Below are 25,862 nucleotides of genomic sequence, written 5' to 3'. Positions count from 1 at the left end.
AATAATACGTTTAAACATTTATTTATCGAGCGGCTTTTCGACAACTCAAAGATGGTTTGTATTTAAGAATCTTAAAAAAAACACATCCTTTGGGTGGACACAAAGTCAGTAGCATCTGTCATGATTACCTTTGTGCCGTCATTCTCCCATTCAGTTCAGTTTCTTTAAACAAACATCATTATCTCCAGGGCACCTTTGCAGAAAACACCCAACATTTAAACATGAGAGATAATGGCTGATGACAGAAAAACAAAAACACCTGCTGAATCAGACTCAGAGGTGGAGACGTTCTGTACAACCATGATGCTTGTATTATGTTTCAAAATGGAGTGTGAGAGTAAAGCAACCTGTGATCAGGGTGAGATTGTTTTCCTTTCTATTATCGGCTTGAAGCTTGATTAGGAAAAAAAAAAAAACAGCGCTACAAGTATGGACACAGTCGGAGTCGGTGCATCTCTCTTTGACTCACTGGGTGCCTCTGATTTATTACTTTATGAAAAAGAGAAGCTGTGTGTGGTTCTGCACGTTTGTGGATCGATGTTTACTCTCAGCTCAGTTGCCGTAGGACCGTACATTGAGTTATGGCCATCACAGCCCATACACAGCAGTGAGGGTATTCTGCTGTAGGGGAACCCCCCCCCCGGGCTGGCATGCAGCACAGCAGAGGTGACTCCTGCATCGCCCTCAGTTTAGAAAGCAGTTTCTTTTTCCCCCCCCCCAACTGTTGCTGATGCAGGTTTCAAAGAGAGAGGTGAGGGGGATCACTCGAATATCCTGTCCCAGTGTGCGCTGATCCATGGAGGCTCAGGTTTAAACACCCTCATACGACTGAGACGGAATAGAAAGGGGGAGGGGGGAAGAGGAAAGAAAGGCAGGGGAAGCAAAGGCTGTTTATTTTCTCCTGCGTACGTAAAGGCAGGATTTGTGTGACACGTGTAAACGAATGACGGCTTCCTCCTGCTTTGTGTTTTCAAGTTGGCCCCTGTCAGAGCAGCTGCCATTAGTCTCCTCGAGCCAGACATTAAACTAACTCTTTTAAATACATTTAACACCGAGAACAGCTTAACAAGAATAAATTCAATAAAATGGAAAATATTACAAGACTGCCCTCGGAACCAAAGAAAATATAAGGCTGTTGGTTGAAATTGGAGTGGAGTACCCACAGCCTGAAGGACTGGAGTGGCTTTGCTTTGCAGTTTTCAGCTACGGTCTTGCAAGAACTCATTTTTAATTCATCAAAAATATCTATAAAAGCTCGACATGGCTTGTTTTTTAATATGCCACCCTGTGTTTTGAAGAATGCGGGCTACTGGTGCTACCTTATCTGTTGACTCAGTGATCAATGAGTAGTTGAAGATGGATGAGGAAACCTGTTGTCCATTGACCTCTGGAGAGCTGATCCTTGACATAACTTGACCCGGAGAGGAGTGTTTGTGTGTTTGATTCTGCAGCGAGTTCAAAGAAAGACCTTGTGTTTCTGCCAAATGATTATACGGTTACCTCCTGAAATTTTCAAAAGCTCCTAATTTAACAGTGTTCTCTGTGTGACCTTTGCGAGCTTTACTTTCTGCGACGTCTCTGGTGTTTTACTGATTTAAGGTTCTTCTGCTGTGGGGATGAAAGAAAACCTCTAAGCTTATCTCGGCATGCGCTGATTAAAAGGTAAAAGTCCTTAAAGTAAAAGTTTGTGGGAAGGAATTCAAGACCATTTCACAATGAAGAAGTAGTGTCCACTACTAAGCTACTGAATGATCCTCTTTGATCAAAAGGAAGCGTGAGCAGCCTCTGTCCTGTGAAAATATGGAGAAATATTGTGATCAGTTGTGACCATTGGGTGGATGTGGTTCAGCTTTTAGATTGTCTTCTGATCTCAATGTTGTGGCTTCAATCCTCTGTCTCATCCTGTATCAATGCCTTTCTGTAAAACCCTGAATTTCTCTCAATAGACTCAGCAGTCTCCTCTATTTCCATTTGAATATATGTGTTACTGAGTGAATATGAGTAACAGTGTAAAGCGCTTAGAGCAGGGGTCAGCAACCCGCGGCTCTTTCACCCCCCTGCTGCGGCTCCTTGAGCCTTGGTTCCAATGCAGTACATCCCTGAGCGGGGCGGTACGATAGAACTCGCCACAACTCACGGCAGCCGGAGCTACGTGGCCATCCCAAGCTGTCAGCTCCCGGCGGCCGCAGCTTCGCGGTCGTCCGAAGCTATGAGTTGCTGTTCCCAGAGTGTTCTGTTCAGTGTGAAACGGGTCTAGATGGCTCTTTGAGTTGTTGAAGGCTGCCGAACCCTTGGCTTAGAGCGATGCATTGTCTCCACTTAATCAGACCAAATTTTGTTTAAAAGATTACATAGGGCAAGTTTTTGCTGGTGTTTTGTGAGCTTAAGTGTAATGTGATCAGGTGAGGTGTTTCAGCCTAATCAAACCAATATAGAGATTGATATGAGTTTAGGCACTTTTGATTGAACAGATTTAAAATTAGAAGTGACAGTCAGTGACCATCCATCGATCCATATAACTATTTCCCACTTAGAGCATTTCTGCAGGCTTATAGCACTGAGTGAATGGCAGATGGGTTAAGGCAATAAAGGAACGCAATCAGTCACAGCTATGCTCACAGCTATGGTCAGTTTCAACAAATATCCTGAGGATTATGTTTTTAGATTTGGTGGAGGAAGATAGACTACCCAAATAAAAGGTACACAGCCTCCGCTAAAAAAATAAATAAAAACTCCAACGGAAATACTGTCTTGATCTCTGACTTGGGCCTTTATTGTTTTGCCTGAGTTTTGGTATACTACAAGGCTGAGGCGCATTTTATCTGGGTCCTCATCTCACAGCCTTACTATTATTTAAAAAAAAACAATTGAAAATCATGATTGGCTAAAACTTCATCAGGGGCACAGGGGATTAGAAAGAATCAGGGCTCATTCTGGACCCATTGCCAACCCAATCACAGAGCTAACCTGAAACACGGACATCTACCGGAACATTCAAAGGCATGGGCGATTTAAAATCACTGTTAACCCTTAGAAACAGGGTTGTGGAAGACAGCGCAGGTACGTGGATATAGATATATGGATGTAGTCATACATACCCCGTTGACTCCAGGCTTTCAAAGCCAGCCTCCGGCTGCCTCAAGCCATAAAGAGCCCACAGCCCAATGTTTTTGTCCATTCTGTCCAACCAAATGTTATTTGTCGTTTTCCTCTTTGTCTACCTGCCTGAGTTATGGAATATCGTTTTCGAGCGTTGCCCCTGTCCGAGCTGTTTGCAGGTCGAGACGACCCTTGTTAGAAGAGTGATGACCCTCTCAGGTTCCCTCTTCGTCACCGGATGATTCATATCACTTGATCACAGACGCCACTCCGAGGATTAATGGTTCTACTCCCACCGCCACTACAGACGACAGATGAATGGGATTCTGCCTCAGTGCCTGGATGCACCTGTCATTCACATTAGGGCGCTTCTGTGACTAAAATTGCATCTTCGAATTTTACTTCTTCTATGATTCCTCATACATTCATGCTGGTTTGCATCTGGAGTATTGCTAATCCCCACCCACCCACCAAGGCAGCTTATATATCCAGTCTCCCTGACGTGCATCTTGGCAACGGGACGTCGGCTACAAATCTGACTAACCCTCAGTGACCTTCCTTAGATCAACATGCAGTCCCATTGATGGCTTCTGCAGTCAGATGGGCTTAAGGAGTGGGCTGCCATGCTGTCAGACCATCGCGTGTGCTTTTTGCTCGGTGCGGACTTGGCTGAGGAACAGTGCACGGCTTTCTGTGCTTTCCCCCTTCATAGGATGATGCATTAGAACCTGGTGCCACGGAGACCCATGGATCACACACAGAAGTTAAGCACGTTTGTCCCCGTTGAACACTTCAATCCACTCAAAAATCCATCATTTGGGAGTGTAATTCATAATGCAGGGATTCTCCCTGCATTTCAGCATTTTTCGTGTAAGGACTTATTACCACGGTCTAATGCCAGACGTTTGTTTTATTAGGAAAAAGACCCAGTAGACTCTGACAGCCCGAGTTGTTTTCATGTTGTCTTTCCTTTCGCTGCGTGTGTGTCAGTGTGAGTGCTGCAGACATGACCACGGTGGCCTTGTTGGTCTGCGTGTCTCTGAGTCCCGGGGCTGTCTTTGCTTCCCACAACTTTATGCATGTTTGTCTCAATCAAAGCAGAAAACCTTTGGTGCACCACATGTGTTTTTAATAACACACAGCTCCGACAGCCTGGCAAGGAACCGTGTGTGTGTGTCTGTGTGTGTATGTGCGTGCGTGTGTGTTAGGATGGGGTTTGGAACGGAGGTAAAAGGGACAGCTATGTTTTGAATGTCATGTGGAAGGAAATGAGTGTCAGGAGTGTGCTCCTGTACGTTGGTGTTGGTAGGTGAAATCAAGAGTGATGTATTATTCCCCCGGCGGCCATACTTGCGATGCAGATTTAGTTTGAATCGGATGCCTGTTCTGCTTGATTTTAACAGCTATTAACGTGACATAATACTTTAACTGCCCAATTACCGTAACACCCATCTCAGTCAGCCAGACTATTAGAAAGTCACAGCATCAAACAGGAGACTTTTACACGAAGTACCCTTTCAGTCAGACTCACTCTGGATCAGCAGAGAAGTGTCTTACAGGTAGCAGCAGTAATGTGGTTGATGTACCGGACTGTAATATGGGAGATGAACCAAAAGCCAAAGTACTTTTTTTTTTTTTTTTTTAATAGTCTCGAAAATTGATTCGTCAGTCATCTTGGAGGAATTCAAAGAAGAGTCGCTACTCCTCCACATTGAAAGCTAGTCGAGTTGTTTCAAATATCTGACTAGGACGTCTCCAGGTCACGTCTATAGCACATTGTGCCTCAACACATTTAACATGATGCGCCACATTCACCCATTCACTAACACTCTTATATACTAGTGGCAGCTACAATGCAAAGTGCAAGGTTCAGTGTCGGGACACCAAAGACACCTAAACATGGAGAATATCAATCTTCTAGTCATGGCATTGAAAGAGAACACACTGTACCAACTGAGCCCCAGTGTTTCCTACTGGGTATGGCCAACTGGGACTAGGCCAATGATCTCAACCTCGGTACTTCTGGATAGTTGATATCTATTAGTTTGGCATAGAATGGCTTCCTAACCCCTCCTGACCCATGAGCTTGGAAAAAGGTGTGAAGGATCACAATGTTCTGGCTTCTCTACTTTGTACTACCAACACAACCCTGTGTGAAAAAGATTGATGGATGCCTTCTTTTTACTTTATCCTGCAATGACAGGAAAGATTAAGGGTTTGGGGGGGGGTCACTGCTAAGCAAAAGACACACGAGGTAACACAGGGTAATTAGAGGTTAACCTAACTTTCTTTTACCAGCACCACTATTTTTCATAACAGAACCGAACGATGAACTTCCTTGTTGTTTTTCCCATCATCCTCTTAAAAAAAAAAAAAAAAAAAAAAAAACAGGCCTCTGAAATTCCTGTGGATTTACACTAGCATTCAATTCAAAATTCAAAACATATGATCGCCTGTTATGTTAGCTGCCGACGAATAGCATTTTTTCTATCACATTACAATGTACCCTGTAGTTTCGTAGCTTGCTGTTTCACGACTGCCCCTTTTCCTCCCTGACAGTCATATGAGACTATCCAGAAACAACACCTGCTCCACCAGCAATGTGTCTGCCCCTGTTTCCAGAGCCACGACCATCAACCATAGCAGAGGAGCTCACGACCCAGAAGCATCTGGAACAGACCACCTGAATGTCAGAGGTGATGCAGTGATGTCACTGCCTAATGTCTATCAGGGGGGAAAATATAAAGCGTCACCTAAACCACAAGCATTTACCTCATTCAACCCCTGAAGAGGTCAGGAGTTCAAACCAATTCATAATTCAACACTCATCTACCCTCATGGTTTGATGAAGCTGCTCAGTATGGGAGCCAGCAGTTTAGCTGAAATGGGTTCTTGATATGCTCTAATGTTCTTTAGGTCGATGTCCAATCCAAGATGGATTTGCCATTTACAGATCTTTACAGTTGAATAAGTAGATGGCTTAACCATAACACGAAAACTTTTATTTCTGTTGAAGTAACTAGTTCTGCCCGGACTGAAATAGTTTATATGCATTTCTATTAGATATTAAATGGTTTAGAGGCCGACCATCTTTGGTGATCTGGTAACTTTCACATAAGCTTCAACTTGTCATTGATGGTAAATAACGTTGCGAATTCTATTACAGGATGTTAACCATTCATTTGTAGTCCATCCAACTGTATTGATCATGAGTTCTTTTAGATAATTGAATCGGTATCCAAATGCACAGTATACCCTTGAATAACTGAGCTGCAATTAAAGCGGTTCTTCAAACTGTCATCAGTATCGAGCCATATTTGAAATTCATCGATATAAGCAGTGGCATTTAGAATCTCAGCTGAAACTTTCCACAAATTGGGCTGCAAGGTATAGAGCAAATTCATCCTCATCATGACACGTCAACATTTTCAGCAAACATCTAGCAAAAAACTGAACTGAGGTCCAATAAATTAAACATTTCCATTATAGATGTACAATAATGTTGTTGAGTATTGCAATCATAATATGAATTTGCAATTTGAATGAAGTGACCCCATTATCTGATTCATCGTCAATACACACCACAAGCAGTCCCATTAAAGGGCTCTTCAGTAAATTATTATTTTTTTTTTTTTATGTATGTGTGTGTGTGTGTGTGTGTGTGTGCTTGTGCATGCTTATGTGCATGTGTCTGTTAGTAAAGAACAAGACGAGAAACCTTTCACCTGGATTTCAGGCTGTGATTGGTTAACTGAAATGACTCTGGTCTGTACTTTATTGCCTCGGGCTCGGCTCCCAGAAGAGTGTGTGTCTACACCTCTAGTGTGTGTGTGTCTACACCTCTAGTGTGTGTGTCTGCACCTCGAGTGTGTGTGTGTGTCTGCACCTCGAGCATGTGCCTTATTTATTCTAGTTTGCTTCCTTCCTTTTTAACGACATTGCTGAAGCAGTTTGACTGTATATTTCTGTATAACATATTTCCATCTTAGAAAACGACACGTACTGTGGAGCCTTGCTGCTTTCACTTTCTCTGAACCTCTGGATAACTTGTATTTGTTGATGGCATAAAATGCTTCAGTTGACCAAAGTGCAAACACAGTTTTGCATTACGCAGTTAAAATGCTTGAACTGGCTTTTCTTTTACTGCAAGGCTGACAGTCATTAAAACCCCAAGAGCTGTGTCTGTCAGTTCAACCTCAAAGGATTTTATTTGAATGATCTCAGAACATGGTTTAAAGCTTATGATGCAAATGCTTTTCTCCAAAAAGATTATGTGCTCTCTGCAGGAGAGCAGGCTCTAGTTTAGAGGTCCAAAACAGGCGAGTGTAAACTCGATTAGGCAGGACCAGCGAAATGAAAAACACAAATAATATAACTCTTAAAGCTTTCACAACTTTTGGTGCAATCAAGTTTGAGTACATACTGAAAATGTTAATGCACCTATTGGGAAATAAAATGGTATTTGCTTTTTTTTTTTTTTTTTTTTACATTCTACTTTGAAATGACCTTTGCCACAGTGATTCCCATCAGGTAATTGATGGCAAAAGTGTCGCTTCTCCGGCGTCACTGTTTCTGCACTCTTCAGTGTGTACGTTTTTAGAAATACTCACACTGATCTTAGTGTAATTTTTACAAGCTTTCTGTGTAACATCTTCCTAATATTGCCTTTTCACTTCCAGGTTTCAGAGTTTTGCTACGTTTTGACGGGGAACTGTTTGGCCTCGTTTACACGACAACAGTGCTCAAAGCCCCCGAAAATTGCAAAGTTTTTAAAACCGCTCCTCACGCCACAGTTCCTAGTAGTGAGTAAATGGACAATAACAACAATGGCGGCCTCCAGAGTGTCATGACTCCCAGTCAATATTCTCCTGGGACTTGGTAGTTTTATTGTTGAGAGTCACCTGGAGTAACAATCCAACTTCCATTCAAATCTCATTACACTCCCCATTGTTAAATGTTTATAGTTCATTGTTCCCCGAATGTGTAGTTTCATTACAAAAACAACCAACAGCTCCCACGAGTGGTCCTACAGGAAAACTACATCAGTTTGAGTGTTTCTGTGGGAATGAACATCTTTTATAAGATATTGCTGTGTGAATGAAAAAGCAATGCCTTCTCACTTGAAATGTTGTTGTGTGGATGGGACCTTGTCCTCATTAAAGAGCTGGAGCCAGAGAGCCTTTTATCCATATTTGGACAAACTTGTAACTGATAAGACCCTGTTTTCTTGCTTGGTGTGTGCGTGTGCACGTGTGTGTGTGTGTGTGTGTGTGCGCTCGCGTGCGCACGCAACTTGATGTCATTGAAGTACATAATTGCATGAATTTGTAATTATTTTATGCTAAATTGAAATCATTAAAGTTCAGAATTTTACACAATTTTCCCCATTGTTTTCACAAGCTGCTCGGTACCCGCCACAATCTTTCTCCTCCTCCTCCTCCTCCTCTTCCTCCTCCTCCTCCTCCTCGGTGCCTCAGCCCTCAGCACCAGCATGTTTTCCCTCAGTCCACTCTCCCACGTCTGACTCGCGGCTTCAGACACATCCTGAGGCCGCTATACATCTCTCTTCCTGTCAACAGCTAATTGGTTGACCCTCGGGGCATCCTGTATCGCACCACATCACCATTCACTGGCTAATATGCACTCTGACGCCTCCGTCATCCATCAGTGGCTGTGACACATCAGCCCGTCATGGTTGAAACTCGGTGGAAGAATACACTCCCCCCCCCAGATATGGTCTTTTGTTGTGTCACACAAATCATAATCTTTGCTTACATGCCTTGAAATACTGTTATTGCATCCTGCGTTGGGCCCGGTGGCTCCTCATGCTCATTAGAAGCATGCTGGACTGTTGAGGGAAAGAGTAGCGTTAGGTGTCTGCTTTGCCTTTGTGTTCTGGCCTGTTCGAGTCCAGCGCAGAGGAACAAGCTGCACACAGGTGGGAGGAAGGGAAAAAAAAATAAAAAATCTCCGGCACAACATAAATATTATCCAGAGTTTCTGGGAAGCATTTCTCTCATGTCGATGGAATTGCTGTCTTGAATCTCTGCCAGCGCACTGTTTCAGTCTCTCTCTCTCTCTCTCTCTCTCTCTCTCTCTCTCTCTCTCTCTCTCTCTCTCTCTCTCTCTCTCTCTCTCTCTCTCTCTCTCTCTCTCTTCCCCCCCCCCCCCCCCCTCCGCCCCCCCCTCCACTGCAGAACAAGTCTTAATTTGCCAGGAGTATCACTGCCCTGTGCCGACATTCGGCGGGCTGCGTCGCCCTCTGGGAACTGGAGGCCAGCTGTGATTCTATTGGCTGGTGGAGGATGTGCCGGGGCTCAAACCTCACCCTATTTTGGCTTGTTTAAACACACACACTCTCACGCAGAGTCCTCGCCGCCCTTGGCATTCAAATCTGTCAGGTGGAATTCTTCAGCAAGTGCAGTCACACTCGCGCCGGTTTTTACAGCTCCTCGCTGAGCGAGCTGGGGATGTTTGGATGAGTGATTGCGAGTCGCTCAGGGCCGAACACTCCTCTCACTCCTCTCACTTACTTACACTGTACGGGCCTTAGAGGGACAGGAGGGCGTACACAAAGCACGCGGCCTCCAGCTCTCACCTAATCTGTGACAAATTTAGGTTTTGTGGTGCTGGGATGAGCACAGGGGGAAGTACGCCATGGAGGCTTAGGCTGGATAGGTGTGTGTGTGTGTGTGTGTGTGTGTGTGTGTGTGTGTGTGTGTGTGTGTGTGTGTGTGTGTGTGTGTGTGTGTGTGTGTGTGTGTGTGTGTGTGTGTGTGTGTGTGTGTGTGTGTGTGTGTGTGTGTGTGTGTGTGTGTGTGTGTGTGTGTGTGTGTGTGTGTGTGTGTGTGTGTGCTTCGACTGTGAGAGCACTCGGGGCCCAGTTTTCTGTAATTAGAAGAGCAGGCTTTCGCCTTCACTCACACTCTCTCACAAAGGCCTCCCCGATGAGGCCATACACAGGAGGATCAGGCTCTGTCCATCAATTAACTTTTTTACTTGTGTATTTATTTATCAGGATCTGAAGCTCTCTGTCCTAGACGTGTACTCAGGTGCTCCTCCAAATCACATGCACGAATGCACATGCACACACACGTACACATTGTGCGCCACCACCTCAATGCATCCTCATTTACACAAAACGATGTTGGGTGTGTTTATGGGATTTTTTTAGTCCCTTGATTTTTAATTATATATTTCAAATATGCATAACAGGAAACACAATTTGAGCAGAGAATGTGTACATTTATTTCTTAAATCACACCTCCACCAACAAGGACTAGAAGACGATCAATAAACTTATACACAGCACAGTTTCAAACACAAGAAGAAATATGCTTATTAAAAAAAAGAAAGAAGAAAAAGTTAAGGTAAAAATACACACAGTAAAATAGGTACACATTCAATCAGGTTACATAATGATGTTGGTTGCTGCCATATTTTCTCCAAAAGAGTACTGCTGCTAATTTTCTGACATTTTTATGGCCCTCTTTAAACGACAACATTTTCAAGTGAAAACACTAAACTTTCATTGTTGTTATGGGCGTCTGTTTACGTCACAACAGTACTCACAATCACTCAAAACGCTTTTAAGGTGGAACTTTATGAAAACGCTTCAATTCAGTCTCTGTGGAAACATGGGAAAAACGTAACTTTTCTGAAACTGGAATTGATAGTTTTATAGTTGATTCACTGTGATAGCAACCCAACTTCATCGACTGTCCATACACATGACCCTGTACCCGCCATTGTTGATGTTTATTATCCAGTATTTGGGAAGCATTTGCAAACCTTTGACACAACAAATAAATGGATGCCATTTGTGGAACAATGTGTTAGGACATCCTCTAACATTATATTTAATTTTCTCCAGATTTAGAAAGAACATTGTGTTCCTAAGCTGTTGTGACATTGATGGATATTTGGCTGATTGCCGTCTTGCTGATAAGGAAGTAAAAACCTATCTAATCCATTGGGCATGTCTTGGAAGAACAGTATCATCTTGACATGGCAATTATACGATTCCACGTTTCATGTTTTTTGAGGATTGTTGAATGGATGAGTGCATACTTTATTTTCCGAAACAAAAAAACACAAACAATACAATAAAGGCTTAACATGCCTGGAAAGGACCAGAATGAAGCCTAAGCTAATTAATCTTACCATTTTCTTGCCATTTCCAGTCTGTCTGGTTTTTGTTTGTCACATAGTGGTAAACTGGTTGAGGGTGATACTTGAGTGTGTGTGACTCAGATCTGATCTTTGGCAAGAACATTGCAATCGTTTGCTGCTACAATTAATCAGTTAATCCATCAAACTCATGTGATATCACATACAACCCTGTTTGCTCTTTCTTGGTTTGGAGCAGGAAAAAGATAATGAAAATATTTAAATAGTAAAAGATAATAGAAATATTTAAATAGAAACATTCACAAACGGTGGATATTTACTCTGATAACCACTTGCATGCAGCCCTATTTCTAACCACATTGTTGCTTTTTTCTCTCTCCGTGATTTCTGCATCCTTCAGCACATCTCCAGTTCAACCAGATCTTATGAGTTTCAGGCCAACTTAGTCCAACTCACAGGTAGCTAACCTCCACTGCTGCAAATGGACAGATCAACGACCGTCCACTGTTCAGTTCTAGGTTTCAGACGCCTTCAAACAGTGTCACCCTCACATGTCCGATCCGACCACACTTGGCCCACAGACCCGTTTGAGGCCCATTTTAGACAGTTGATGCAATCAAAAGGGCTTCAGAAGAAATAACAAAAAAAAAAAAAATACACACACTCCCATCACATGTGTATACAGTGTTCACACACACACACACACACACACACCCATGCTCATACAAAGATAGATACACAAAGGCATATAATTATTTGTCCTCATGCAAGATGTGAACGCCCAACATAGCAGAACAAAACGAGATGTGAGTATTTCAATTGATGAATGAGGTGATGAAAGGTAATTTTCTCTTGAATCTAGTTTAGTACATAAAGAACGATTGTTACATTTTGTATAAGTCTTAGAAGACTAAATTCCCACATTGCTATACAATTATAATCCAATCTTTTTTTCAGATAAAACAGGATGGAATATTTATTATTATACACATTAAATATGACTATCACTAGATAAAATGGAATGATAAGGAAAGTAACTAAAACGCAAAGCCTTGGACTTATAATATTACAATATTTTATTACACTGATTGTTGTCGTTTCAAGAGGAGGAACTGCATATCCTATTTTATCCTATTTTATAAAATTATATCCTATTTTATATATATATATATATTTTTATATCCTAAAAAGATGCCATGAATTCTAACAAGTGCATTGTATAGGTGTTATTTATTTAATTAAAACACAGTTTCAAGAGTGAATATCTTGCAATAATGAACACATTGTAAATTACACATACAAAGTTCCAACAGTTGCAGACTATCGATGAAAAAACAGCCGACATTTCAATGTAGTCTGTTATCAAGTGTGTTTCATCTGTCACATGTGAAATCTCTCGTTTAAAAAGCAAATGTACTGGGAAATTAATTCTAAGATTAAAAGGTGCAGTGAGGTGTGTGTGTGTGTACTTTTACACACACACACAAACCTAAAAATATACAAGAAACTCATAAATCTGTTTCTGCAATTATCTTCTGGAGGTATTTTCTGCCCTGTATTTAAAGTATTGTAATCCACATCACATATCATGTGTGTGTGTGTGTGTGTGTGTGCGTGTGTGCGTGTGTGCGTGTGTGCGTGTGTGCGTGCGTGCGTGCGTGCGTGCGTGTGATGTTGGTCCATTTGTGCCACTTTGTATTGATTGTTCTGTCATCTTTGCTGTGATTCTCACGTTTCTGCACAGACGATCACAACAGGTCTGGCGTCTTCTGGAGTTTTATTTTTCTTCAGTGTGCGACCAGAAAAAAACTGGTGGTGTAGCGCTCACCTCCACCTTCCTCCTTGACATGATTAATGACACCACTGACAGTCAACATATTAAAAATCTGATCTTTTTGTTTTCAGCGTGTCACCGCTCTCTCTTCTCCGTCATACTTTGGTGACACAATGCAGAAGGAATGTGGGTGTGTTGGCGTGTTTGTGGGAGAAGTGTGTGTGTGTGTGTGTGTGTGTGTGTGTGTGTGTGTGTGTGTGTGTGTGTGTGTGTGTGTGTGTGTGTGTGTGTGTGTGTGTGTGTGTGTGTGTGAGACTTTGGAAAGTGAATTCAGCTTGCAGCTCTGTTGCATTAGCAGGTAATAAATGTGGACTTAGACTGCAGGCTTTGCTCTGCTGACTTTTATATTTTTCTGGTGTGTGTGTGTGTGTGTGTGTGTGTGTGTGTGTGTGTGTGTGTGTGTGTGTGTGTGTGTGTGTGTGTGTGTGTGTGTGTGTGTGTGTGTGTGTGTGTGTGTGTGTGTGTGTGTGTGTGTGTGTGTGTGTGTGTGTGTGTGTGTGTGTGTGAGAGAGTGAGAGAGTTTCTTGTTCGGCCAATCTTCTTCTCTGCTGATTGCTTCACCATCTGACGACCATCTGCTTCTCTTTCGTCCTCCAATCACAACTCCAAAGTGACTCACTTTTTCTCAAAAATGAACGTTCAAAAAGAGCCATGGTCGATTTTAATTTGTGTATAAATGGAATTTAAGTCGATGCGCATGAAGTCTGTTTAGAAATGGTACATTTACAACCATTAAAATCACAGATATTTCTGTCGAATAAGTTTGAAATGATCATCGAGTATGGAGTACTGAGCGAGGATCTGGTGTGCTCCTCTGGCTCATCAAACTTTTGCTCCCTTTCTCCACATCTGGTGACTTGTGCAGGATTGCGCCACACTGTCTTTACCCTCAGTAGTTGTTTGTGTGTAAAGTTTCATAATCCTGAATGTGTTTCTGGAGGTTTTTTTTAACTGCCTTGGTAATGACTTGGTAACGACCCCCCCCCCAGAAGAGCTGGAGGAAATATCTCGAGACTGGCACGTCTGAGCTTTTTACTCGCCATTACAAAGTGGGAAAGAAGATGGATGGATAGAAATCTAGCATTTATAGAAGTAATCCATTAATTCGGGAAAACTTTACTTATGGTCATAAAACCCCTTTATCAGGATAGCCAAAAAGAAAAAAGCATAACTTATAAATCTCCCCACCTCAAAAAGGAAAAACAAGCAATGCGGGATGAAGAGAAAAAATTAGAACTGAAACTACACGATAAACTCGAGAATTGTGCTTGTTTGTGTAAATATATTTGAGTGCAACACAAAAAGCTGCTTTTGATGAACTTCACTTTAAGCACTCAGTGGTGTTACCGTCTTCTGTTCAGTTCTGTTCCCTTCTCCTCATAACACAATGTCAAAACATTTGTATTTTAATCCATCAGCTGCATTTATTACAATTTTCTTGCTATTGATTTCCTAAGAATATGTTGCTTTTTTCACTGACTGGATAGGAACCTTGAATGGGCCAATTTCGATTTGTGGGCTTTGACACCCTTTTAACCCTTTATAGGAGGGGTGCTTTAGTTCAAGGGTAACATTCAGCCCAACTTCATCTTGAGTGGGCCAGATCCATGAAATAGTGTCATAATAACCTTTAGATTTAAACTTTAAGGTTATTTTTTGAATACCTGTGATGAAAATATCAGTATTTTTGCAAAACCAAACAATTACTTCCAAAAATGACCACAATTGCAGCATAAAATCCATTTTAGTGAGATTTTCTTGTGCAAAATACAGTGAAATATAAAAAAAAAAACCTTTTCCTATAGCTGTCGCGTTATGCTCGTTTTTGCAAACTCACTGTGACAAAATGGCTTTAAGGGTAGTTTGATAACAACAAGGAAGATGGAGTTCAAACCGATATCAGTGCTGTGTTGTCTCCGCTACTCTGCTGAAATGTGTAAAAAACATCTATATTTTCTTTGAATTTCTTACAATTTGTTTAGTGGTTTTGGCAGCTGGATTAGAGCCTTTTGTAGGCCTTATGTTTGACACCCCTGCTTAATAGGACAAATTATATTCCAAACGGATTTGTATCGAGGTGTCAAAGTCAAGATACATTCACTTTGTGTTTGATAGGCACTGTGCACACTGACTTTGTGACAACTATCACAATCAAAATGCTACGAGTTAGTCATGAAGTGATAAATTTGCCATGTGAAGATGGCGGTAATCAAGGGTCTTTCACAAACATCTATTGAGAAAGTGATTGCCCTGTCAAACTATGATGTTCTGTGTTAGCAATGGCTTTTTTGCCCACTTTATTTTTGTTTAATCAATTTCCACTTAAAAATGAATGCGTTAAATAGCTACTTTTATGTCACATTGTGGTGTTTAATTTGTTGGCCATTTTCTATTGCAAATGTCACTATTAAGTAGGAGTTACACATTTGCTATATAAATACATATGATATTTTTGGCAGTGTGTTTGATTGAAGACATGCTTTGGCAGATTTGTGGTCTGTTTCTTGGATTTCTAGCATACAGAAGCTAAATACTCTGTTGAAAAACATTTAACATTGAGCAAATAGATACTTTTTCTTTTTCCCCAGACAGGATTCCAGTGGAAAAGAGGACCCCCCCCCCCATTCTGTTATTTCAACCATTCAAATATTTGTCTGCTTGTCTCTTATTATCCATCTCCTTCTCCCTTTCCCTCCTGCACTCTCATCAGTATGCAGAGGCTACAGTCTGACCTATTAAAAGTCATTTGTCAAATTGCAGCCAACTGGCCTGCCTGCAATCAGGCTCAATGTGAATATATTTTGACATGTGTTTTTCCTGCCCTCCACTGAGTGCCTAAGGACCTGTGACAGCCTGGAGCCTCTCTGAATACTAATAAAGTTAGCACTACTACAGTTGGCAGACACACACACACACACACACACACACACACACACACACACACACACACACACACACACACACACACACACACACACACACACACACACACACACACACACACACACACACACACACACACACAAACAGGAGCACTGTCAGCAGAATGACACAGCAGACGTATTCCCCATATTCGTATAATACCCCACCTGACAGTCACTGCAAGTGGCGCTGTCACCTCTGATCATTTGCAAAACACGACAGCCAGCAAGGGATTAAATGCCACTCTTCATGCTCACACATATATATACACACACACGCACACACACACACACACACACACACCAGTGGGAAAGCTATTAAGCGCGCCAACGTATTTATACCAAAAACAGGAGGCGTACACGTGACGCAGAGCAGGTTTGTGTGAGAGCTGTGTGTTTCCCAGCAGTGGAATCCGCTCCCCGGAGGACAGATGGAGGATGACACAGATGTTTCGTGAGGCAGATCCTGCTGAGCCTCCAGAGCACATTGTTTTTCTTAGCGCAGAAGTTTCACAAAGTTGTCAATAGTGGTTATTTTATCATGTAGAAAGAGTGCGACGCGTCACGAAAAGGGAGCAGCCACTCTGGCGGAGAAGGAGCATTGCTAGTGGAGGTGAATATGGAGTTTTGATTGTCAAGAGGACAAATGGCTGACTTGCTAGTGTGATATGGTTTGATATGAAGCGATATGGCACGATATGATATATGTTACTGCACAGTTCAGTACAATATGGTGTATGTTGAAGAATGCAATACGAACGGACACGACATAAGGAGACACGACGCCATATGAACATACCAAATACAGTATGACACGGTGAGATACAACACAATATGCCTAATTGTGCAACATGATTTTATACTGCATGACAAGACACAATATGATACGAATTGGCACAACACGGTAGGATACGACATGATTCTATACGACATGATGCGAAGCGGTATGAGACAACACAGTACAATATGATACAACTTGAACAATTCCATACATGACACAGAATGACACAATAAGATATTACACAATATAAAATGATACCACAACATATGAGATGATTTGATATGATACATGACATGAAGCAATACCATAACCTAATATGACTCAATCAAAACAATATGATACAATATAATTTTAGGCCTCTCGAGAAAACTTCCTTGTGCATGAGTGCAACTTCCTTGAAAGAATGTAAATTACTGCATTTCCTAAGTAACAGTAAAATAACTCGATCAACAGGTGCCAGAGATAATTGCCTGTGTAACTTTCATGACGTTCAGTGTGTGAATTGTGTCACAATGTGAAGTGGCAGATCGTGTTTGCAGACCTCAACATGTTAAACACACTGGGTGTGTTTGTGTCCTCAGTTATCGCTGCGATCCAGAACCGGAGCAGCCTGCTGATTGGCTCAAGCTGCAGCGGAGTGTGTTTGGAAAGTCTTGGCAAGGCAGAGGGAAACCTCAGTCGTTTTCAGGGAACATAAACATGAATGCTGGTCCCGCCCGAGGGGGGACTCCCCCCCCCCCCCCCCCCCCCCCCTGCTAACTGCTCATTTAAATAGCTACACGCAGTATTGAAACTGTGCTGCAGTATTTGTAAACTTGTGATAAAGTTTTGCTCGTCTGAAACCAAATCTTCTGTCTCTCCGTTTTAACAGAATTTCTAAAACCCTCCACGTCGTGGCGCTCAACAGGCCAATGTTAGCTGAGGCATTATACGAGACTGACACATTTTCGCCAGTTTACGGCGCGTGAGGTTCACGCTGCCTTCTTGCTAGCCCAGCGTAGGACGACCCTGGCTTGCCTGCGTTGCTCGGCGTTAGTCTGGCATGACATAGCTGAGGTCTGAACGTGGTCTAAAACTTTCAAGGCGGTCTTCTGCCCCGCTGGCCAACGCTTATTAAAAAAAGTGCCTCCTGGTAACTTTCAGTTCAGCACCTGCAACTATTTACAAGTAAAGCGGTCCGTAACGTCATCCAAGGGGAACACCAAACCTTTATCTGACTCAACACAAGGCTTCTACTCATGTATGGTTCCGCTTTATATCCCAGTATGGTACTGTCATATTCAACACTATGTAAAGGTGCCGACATGGAAGGAGAGTAACGTGCGGAGAGTTGTGCATCTGTATCTTCATTTTGTACAATTGTGTGTTTTGTTTTATTGGTCTCAAATGAGATCTGAAATTGTGTGTACTGAGTTCTGTGTATCTGTAAATAGTGTCTTTACCGCCACTTCAGACAATCCTCTCAGTCAGCTGGATTTGTCAAACTGGATTTTCTTTTTTTTTTTTTTTTTTATTGGGTATTGTTTTGGCCCCCAGTCTCGCCTGGCAGGCTCATTTCTAGCAGATTAAAGTCTATTTAGCTTCTGTAATATTATATCTGTAACCAGTGAGTTATCATTTATGAAAGCGAACCAAAAGGACTGGGGCTTGCTCGCTGTCCAAACATATCAAACAAATCTCAATATATGCAAATCAAAAACATCACATATGCAAATTAGGAGTGCAGATGCACAAATGAGAAAGTTTTGCTTTGCACAACACTCAAATGTGTGTACACACCATCGTCACAGACACACTTGCAGACACCTTATGCACACAAACATCATCATGCTGCTATATTAGGCCCATAGAGCTGGAATTCCACTGTAACTGCTGCGTTGAGAGCAGAATTCCATTTGAATTCTCCACTCGCCGTTGAAGAACTGTGATCAACACATTGCAGAGATGATGCACATGTTTTGTTTCCATGATCACACCGGCCCTAAAACAAAAGATGGAAAAGATCCCATCGCTCTGAGCTGTTTAGAGGAGTCCTGTCTTGTGTTGTCGGTGCTTGCCAGTGGCAGTGACGCATCGCGTACAGTTGGATGTTCACACACCGCCAAGCTTTATCACAATCTGCATGTTCGAGTTTTGATTCGGACGTTCGCAGCAGAGGCGGATTACCGGTCTCAGGCTTCGTCGTTTCTCATTCAGCCCAGAGATTTATTCCCTCTGTCATCTCCTCCCATCATTAAACCAGCATCCGATCAAAGCGTTGCATTAGGAGGTCAACGAGATGAGCAGACTGCATTTTCGCACTGGAAAAACCAACGCTGCAGCACTGCAGTCATTAAGTCACTCACTCTCCATCTCGGTGTGATTTTGAAGCTCAAATAAACAGTCGCGTGTTGCAACATGTCACAGAGAATCCTGTTCAGAGGTGCTTTTGCTCTCAGTCTTACCTTAACTAGAAATGTCTTGTATATTTAATCAATCTCACACACACGCACGCGCACACATGCACGTGTGCCAGAGGTGTCAAAGTCGGTCATAAATCACTGGCGGATCATTCTTTCCAGACCTTCTCCTGAAGCCATCTGTCTTTCTCTTTTGCTCTCATCGTCATTTTTTGAGCGAACAAGTATAACCTTTACTCATTTGTGCAAAATCTGAAAATCACACAGAATCTGTTTTCTACATTTCCATCACCTTTAAACGCAGAAAGTTTATTTGAAAAAAAAAAAGAATAAAAGTCTTTGATCAGCACTGAAATATTTCCAATATGTTACATAAAGAAACATCTGTGAAGGCTGAAAATGCTAAAGTTGCAAAAGTATTAATATGCACCGCATGCCTTGGGTTTATTTTGTCACATTTTCAGGTGATTAAACTCATATCGGTACAATATGTTCTGCGTACATTCATCCCCAGCACTCTTATTTCTTTCTTTTCTCTTTTTTCCTCCCCTCTTGTTTCTCTGCCTGGAAAAGCAGAACTCATCATGGTCGTAATAAAAGACAGGTGCACTTTTATAACACCGACTGAATACCAGACTTACAGTACAGTGTCTCAAATAAAAATTTGGGATAATCTCTGTGGAATTTGAGAATTTGCTTCTGTCTGCCCCGGATGGACCAGATGGGCGAAAGCTGCTGCTACCCCCCTCACCCCCTCACCCCAAACACTCCACCGCCACCATACCAGTGCAGCAGTATAATACAGTATGCTGGTATAATGTATAAAGAGCCGCTATGTTTTTTAACTGCAGAGTGAAAAGAAAACGTATCCCTATAGAAATCTCGCATATTTTCAGGGAGAACATGCAAACTCGGCGCAGAAAAGCCCCCAGAACCTGTGAGGTGGAATAACTACTACAGTGTGTGCAGACCTCATTTCCGACTATAGAGACATATTGAGTAAATGAATAACAAGAGGAAATCAATGTAGTAAAAACATATTAATGGCAGCTCAATGGAAAATACCTCCAGCATAGTTATTACTTTAAAATAATATTCGATATGGCTATCATACAAGACCAGGAGTAAGCTGCACAGCAAAGTGGAACTCCTAACACTGCTCGGTAATTACAGTAAACATGCATAGAGTTATTAAAGTAATCAAGTAAATAAATATACATAGTCTTAAAACCAAGGCCACAGTAAGACAAAAAGGCAGACTTGGCAGCAGGATCAGACTGGAAAACTGTGTGTCCAATTATCTAGACATTCCTCCAAGAGAGTTTCATGTGTTGTTATTGTTTTATGTATAACACCTTTAAAGGTCTGCATACTGAAACGTATTAGGGGGCTTACAATTCTAACCGGACTCTCTGTGGTAGAACCGCGCAACAGAGTTGGGTCTGGGTGTGCTTTGCCCGTCCCGGCACATACTGCCCAGTGAAACCGCGGCTATAGAGTAATCTTGTATAGAGACAGTTTTTTAACGTCTGTCTTTTTAGCATCAGTCAGCGGGTTAACAATTAGCGGTGCATTACCAGTTTGCACCACTAGATGGTGAAGTGAGTCACTCAATGGCTCGACAAACAGTGGACACAAACAAACGTACCCTCTAAACTACTACGCTGGGATGTAGTCTTAGGCGTCGTGACAAGTTGTTTCAAGTAAAAACATGTTATTTTTGTTTGAGAAAAGTTTAGCATTTACACAACAGCATTTTGAAACAAGTTTGTTTACAAGGAAAACGTAGAAACGCTGAAGACCCCCTAGACGCTGCAATTTTCGGCCGCCACAGATGAAAGATGGCAATTGTGGGAGAGTCGTGGCAAAATCTTTAGCGGTGGCTCTAACTGGTGGCCGTACGTCACACCGTGAACCGATAAGTTTATGTCCTACAGTGTGGCGGGTTGTGACTTACAAGAGCACAGTCTGCAGGAACTTCAAAACTATGTTTTCAAAGTGTGGCCTGCCATGCCAGCGACATCATTTTCAGCTTTTCCTGCTGAGAACTATTCTCAAACTATTGCTGTGTAATTGAGATTTTTCAGCCACGAAAACCCAAAAAGGATGCCTTTCCTCTTGATGCGTTGTCGTGTATATGGATCCTTAGAGAGAGGTATTATCATCGCGGCAGAGGTCTGTCTAAAAAATATTGAGAAAGAAATGCATGTGGGATTTGATTATACTGAAATAAATAACTTTTACAGATACAACAGGTACTTTGATGGAAAACATGATAATGACGTGGCTCAGGGTGTAAGTACATTATTCACCCCTCATCTAGAAAATAAAGTCTTTACCCTTTTTCCGAAATCGAGTTTCATACATTTCCCCGAGTCATTGTGGATGTTCAGCTCTGAAGCGCCAGACAGCCTTTCAGTTAATCCACCTTCACGTTGAGTGTTTACATGAGATTAGTTCATTTGGTCAAAGTGCCGAGTCAGCTCATGAGGTGTGGTAAACACAGTGTGTATTGTCTGGCTGACTCACTTTTCACTGATGTGGTGACACATCCAGAATGATCCTGCCGTCACTGTGATGGAGGACCGATGACACAACCAGCTCCAAGTCACTTTATCTAATTCCTCATTCGCTCCCTGCTGGATGCTTTTCTTTTGTTTTGCTCCTTCTCTTCCTTCCTGAAACAACATCCAGTGCGTGCGTGTGTGCGTGTGCGTGTGTGTGCGTGTGTGCGTGTGTGCGTGTGCGCGTGTGCGCGTGTGTGTGTGTGCGTGTGTGTGTGTGTCATTTGTCCCTCACCATGGTACTGCCATCGATTTCCTCATGGTGTAACTTCCTGCCTGAACCAATTTAGCATTTCCAGCGGAACACACACACACACACACACACACACACACACACACACACACACACACACACACACACACACACACACACACACACACACACACACACAGTGCTCTAGGAGTTAACGCCACCCTTCCAGCCAGCGAAGAAGGCCAGACCACAGGCCGGCTCATTCATTAATCATCAGTGAGGAGGAACAGGAGAGCCGTCAGAGCAGAGAGAGGAGGAAACAGAGAAAGGTGGCAGGAATGACAGGAAAGTGGACCCCACTGGAGGCCAAAGATAAAAGTGCAAGAAAATGCAACCCCCCCCCCCCCCACCACCAGTAATGATCCTCACAATCAAAACTGTGCTTGCTTTTCAGATCCCCTTCTCGCTGGTGCAGTTTCCCCTCTGGGAGTATTTAAAGGTACGTACACCTGCTGATTTACCTCCTCTGGATTTACAGGTGCCGTCTCTCGCACTCACTTTTCTCCGGGTTAAATCTGGAGCTAAGTTATGACGCAGCTCATTTGCACTGACACATTTACAGCTGATTCATCCTCTCTGCTGCAGAAACCAGACGTCAGCTCTGTGGGCTGTGACGACTCCCATCAATCCAGGTTTCACTTTATCTGGAGGTTTAAGTCGGCGCTCGTCTCCTTTCCTCTTCCTCCCCCTGTCGTTCCCTATATGAGAAAAGGACAACATGTTGTTGGAATGACATCATGTCTCGAGAGGCGGATAGTTGGGCAACCCCCCCCACTGTTACTGACAATATGCCGCACAGCTGTGCGTGCATGAGCGTGCACGTTTGCGAGAGTCCACAAGTGTGTCTTTGTCCCTCAGTCAAAGGCCTTCTTCTTCTTCCTCTCTCTCTCTCTCTCTCTCTCTCTCTCTCTCTCTCTCTCACCCTCTCTCTTGCCATCTGGACTTGTCCATTGGTGGAGAGCTGAGCTGCTGGAATCTAAATCTCTTCCTCACCTCTCAACTCGTCTGTCCATTCTTTTTCTGTGCTCCTTTTTTCCATTGTCTCTAATCTGTTTCCTTTCTTGTTTTCTCTCTCGTCTTCCATCCTTTATCCATCACTCCCCCTCTGCCTCTCACAGTTCCTTAATTCCTTTTTCCTGTCTTTTTCATTTTCTTCTATTTTCTGTTCCCCCTTTTTCCTTCTTTCTTTGTTCATCAATTCTCCAGTTGTTTCTTTCCTGTTGTTTTTCTTTTCCTTCCTTCTCATTCCCTATCTCCTCATCTTTATTTCCTCTTTCCTCTATTTTCTCCTATTTCATTTTTATTTGCCTTGTCTCTCTTTATTTCGTCCTTCCTTTGCTCCCCGTTTCTCCTGTTGTCTCCTCTTTCTCTTCTTTCTTTTCCGTCTTCTCACCCTCCTTTCTTTCATCCTCTCCACTCGTCTGTCCAGTTGTTTTCTCCTCTTTTCTTCCATTGTCTCCTTTCCTATTCTTTTTCTATCCTCCTCCCTTTTCTCTCACAGTTCCTCCATTCCTCTTTCTTGTCCTTTCTCAACTTTCTTTTTTCTTTTCTCTCTGTTTCCCTCATTTTCCCTCTCTCCTCTCTTAACCTCTTATTCATTTTCCCCCCTTCTCCTCGTTTTTTCCCTTTTGTTTTGTCTATTCTTTCCTTCCTCTTACTCCTCTTGTCTCTCTTTTCTCCTTTCTCTTTTCCTCCATCCGCTCTTCCTCCCTTTTCTCACAGTTCTTCTTTATATAAATGTTTCCTTTTCCATCCCTTTCTTTCCTCTCTTCTCCTGTTTGTCGTAACCTTTTCTCTCCTCATTTCCCCAGTTGTCCCTTCCCTCCTTTCCTCTCCTCTCCTCTTTTCTTTCCTTCTCCATCCAGCAGCTGAGGAGGCAGAAGAAAAACTCAGACGTCCATGCAAGCAGACAGGTTTCTGCGTGATTCAGTTTGAAAAACACCAGCGCGAGGGGAATTTAAGCGATCGCCTGTGTGTGGCACGATCTCCCATCTGCTTTGTGGCGTAGTAATGTGCTGCGTTATGGCCTTAACCTCATATTTCACACCGAGCCAGCTCAGCTGTCGGAGAGAGAAACGGAAAGAAGGAAAAGAAGAAAAGGGAGCTGGCTTCTTCCAGGCCGGGCCCTCGGCAGCTGAGCCGAGTGCATTCGGTTCAGCTGCTGCTTGGATTTCTGGGATATCGCGGAGAGGCGTTCACCGGGCAGGAGGTGTCATGAGAAAATCCAATAAGCCGAAAGCTGCACGGAGATTTAGGCCCCGTTTGCACAAAACGCAAAGCTCGCGTTGCTTTTTGGGTGTCCGTTTACGCGACGGGGTCAGATCAGGGTCACTGAAAACGCAACTTTTCGAAACACTGCTGCTGCGCACGTGCATCACAGCCGTTGTAAATAGTTCTTCTGCACACGTCGTGACTTCCAGTCCATGTCCTCCTGTAGTTTTATCGTTGAGAGTGGTCCGGTCCGGAATAACAATCCGACTTCATCGTCTGTCCATCTGAGAGTTAGTGTAATCGTCATCGTTTGTAGCGTATTGTTCTCTGTTGCGCATCTTTTCACGATACGTCAACTATACGTCAATAACCTTGTGCAGCATGTGACTGGTGGAGTGAGGCTTTCTCCATCTTCAAAACTAACTTCAGCACAAACAGGAGGGTGGAACATTTGTCCTGCTGTGATCGAACACACACCAAAAAAAAATCTCCAGAATATACCGAGTCAGTGGAAAATGCCGACAATTCTCTGCGTGGTGACGTCCCGCCTCCTCTCTCCTGCAGGAAGTCAGCCAGGTGCAAAGTGTGACCCTCACACAGGAGGTCACAGGTCACAAAGTTTTGTTTTCCCAGGTTGACTCCTTATTATTTATTCATGAAGCGCGGAGTGGAGGGAAGGAAGAGGGGGAGAAACGGAGGAATCCCCCCAGCGTGCGGCTTTTGATGTGGAAAGCAAACTCTCCTTTTTAATCTGCCCTCTAATGGAATACACATGGACACATCCTCAGCTCTGACATACTGTCCGCCATGCACGCTTCCCTCTTTCCTTTTCCTCTGCTTACTTGTTTGTATTTGCACGCACATGCGCACACACTCTTTCTGTGTGTGTGTGTGTGTGTGTGTGTGAAGTCCACATGTGTGTGGGATCACTGAAACATGCAACTTGCAGAAGGAGGAGGGATGCACAAAGAAAATATTAGTAATCGCTCCATGCTGTTGCTCAATCGCTCTCCCCGAGAAGTAATCATACCTTGCGGCGCCCGAGGCAGCCCAGCTGTCCACATGCATTTCACACACAGGCTAACCTCGCCGAGCGAGTCTCCTCATCCCCTCGACCCGGCTCGTCCGGGTGTGGGGGGGGGGGGGGGGAGTGACAGCCTCCCTTCTCATCCTGAGTTCAGTCACAAAAACACAAACATCAGGTGGTTTCACTCAGTAGCCTGTTGCATTGGAGCAGGCAGTTCCTGGTTCTGTACGCTCAGTGAGAACTCTGGGAAATAGTCTACATTTCCCCTGAATGTGGTGCTGGATTATTTCCCAGCTGAATTGTTGTATTTTGGTTTGTTGATCCTCTAAAACTGTGCTTTAAAACCCAATTCATGTGAAATGTCATGGGCAAGTTACTGAGTAGGTTCCAAATATTGCCTTTTCATACATTCATTGTGTGATTATACAGAAGTGGAAATAGGATGGAATCTGAAAAGGTTAGAACAATAATCGTGAGTTTGTGAAAACAGACCTGCTGAGTCACAAAACCTTTTTTTTTTTTTGAGCGTCAAATTGCTTCCTATTGCTCAGATTCGATTGATGCCACAGTAAACTCTTTGAGTTTCAAGTCTCTGAAAGTGGCACTTTAAAAAAACAAAAAGATTTCCAGACTTCCACTTTTG

The 25,862-nt window shown here is 43.0% G+C and overlaps 1 protein-coding gene across 2 annotated transcripts in view; it reads left to right on the top strand.

Moving 5' to 3' along the window:
• The window catches only part of slc25a26 (solute carrier family 25 member 26), a 63,612-nt gene that overhangs the window by 17,437 nt on the left and 20,313 nt on the right, over positions 1-25,862 (top strand). The window contains exon 6 of one of the 2 annotated variants that reach the window (XM_080495577.1): positions 22,376-22,420. The exons of the other annotated variant lie outside the window; for it this stretch is intronic. Within the exon in view, the coding sequence (XP_080351703.1) occupies positions 22,376-22,420 (45 nt within the window). The remainder of the gene's footprint in view (positions 1-22,375; positions 22,421-25,862) is intronic. 2 annotated transcript variants of the gene reach the window in all.

The sequence above is a fragment of the Blennius ocellaris genome (genome assembly GCF_963422515.1).
Source record: "Blennius ocellaris genome assembly, chromosome: 4".
NCBI classification, from domain to species: domain Eukaryota; kingdom Metazoa; phylum Chordata; class Actinopteri; order Blenniiformes; family Blenniidae; genus Blennius; species Blennius ocellaris.
Note: the sequence above shows the minus strand (reverse complement) of the source record. Positions and strands in the feature narration are given on the sequence as shown.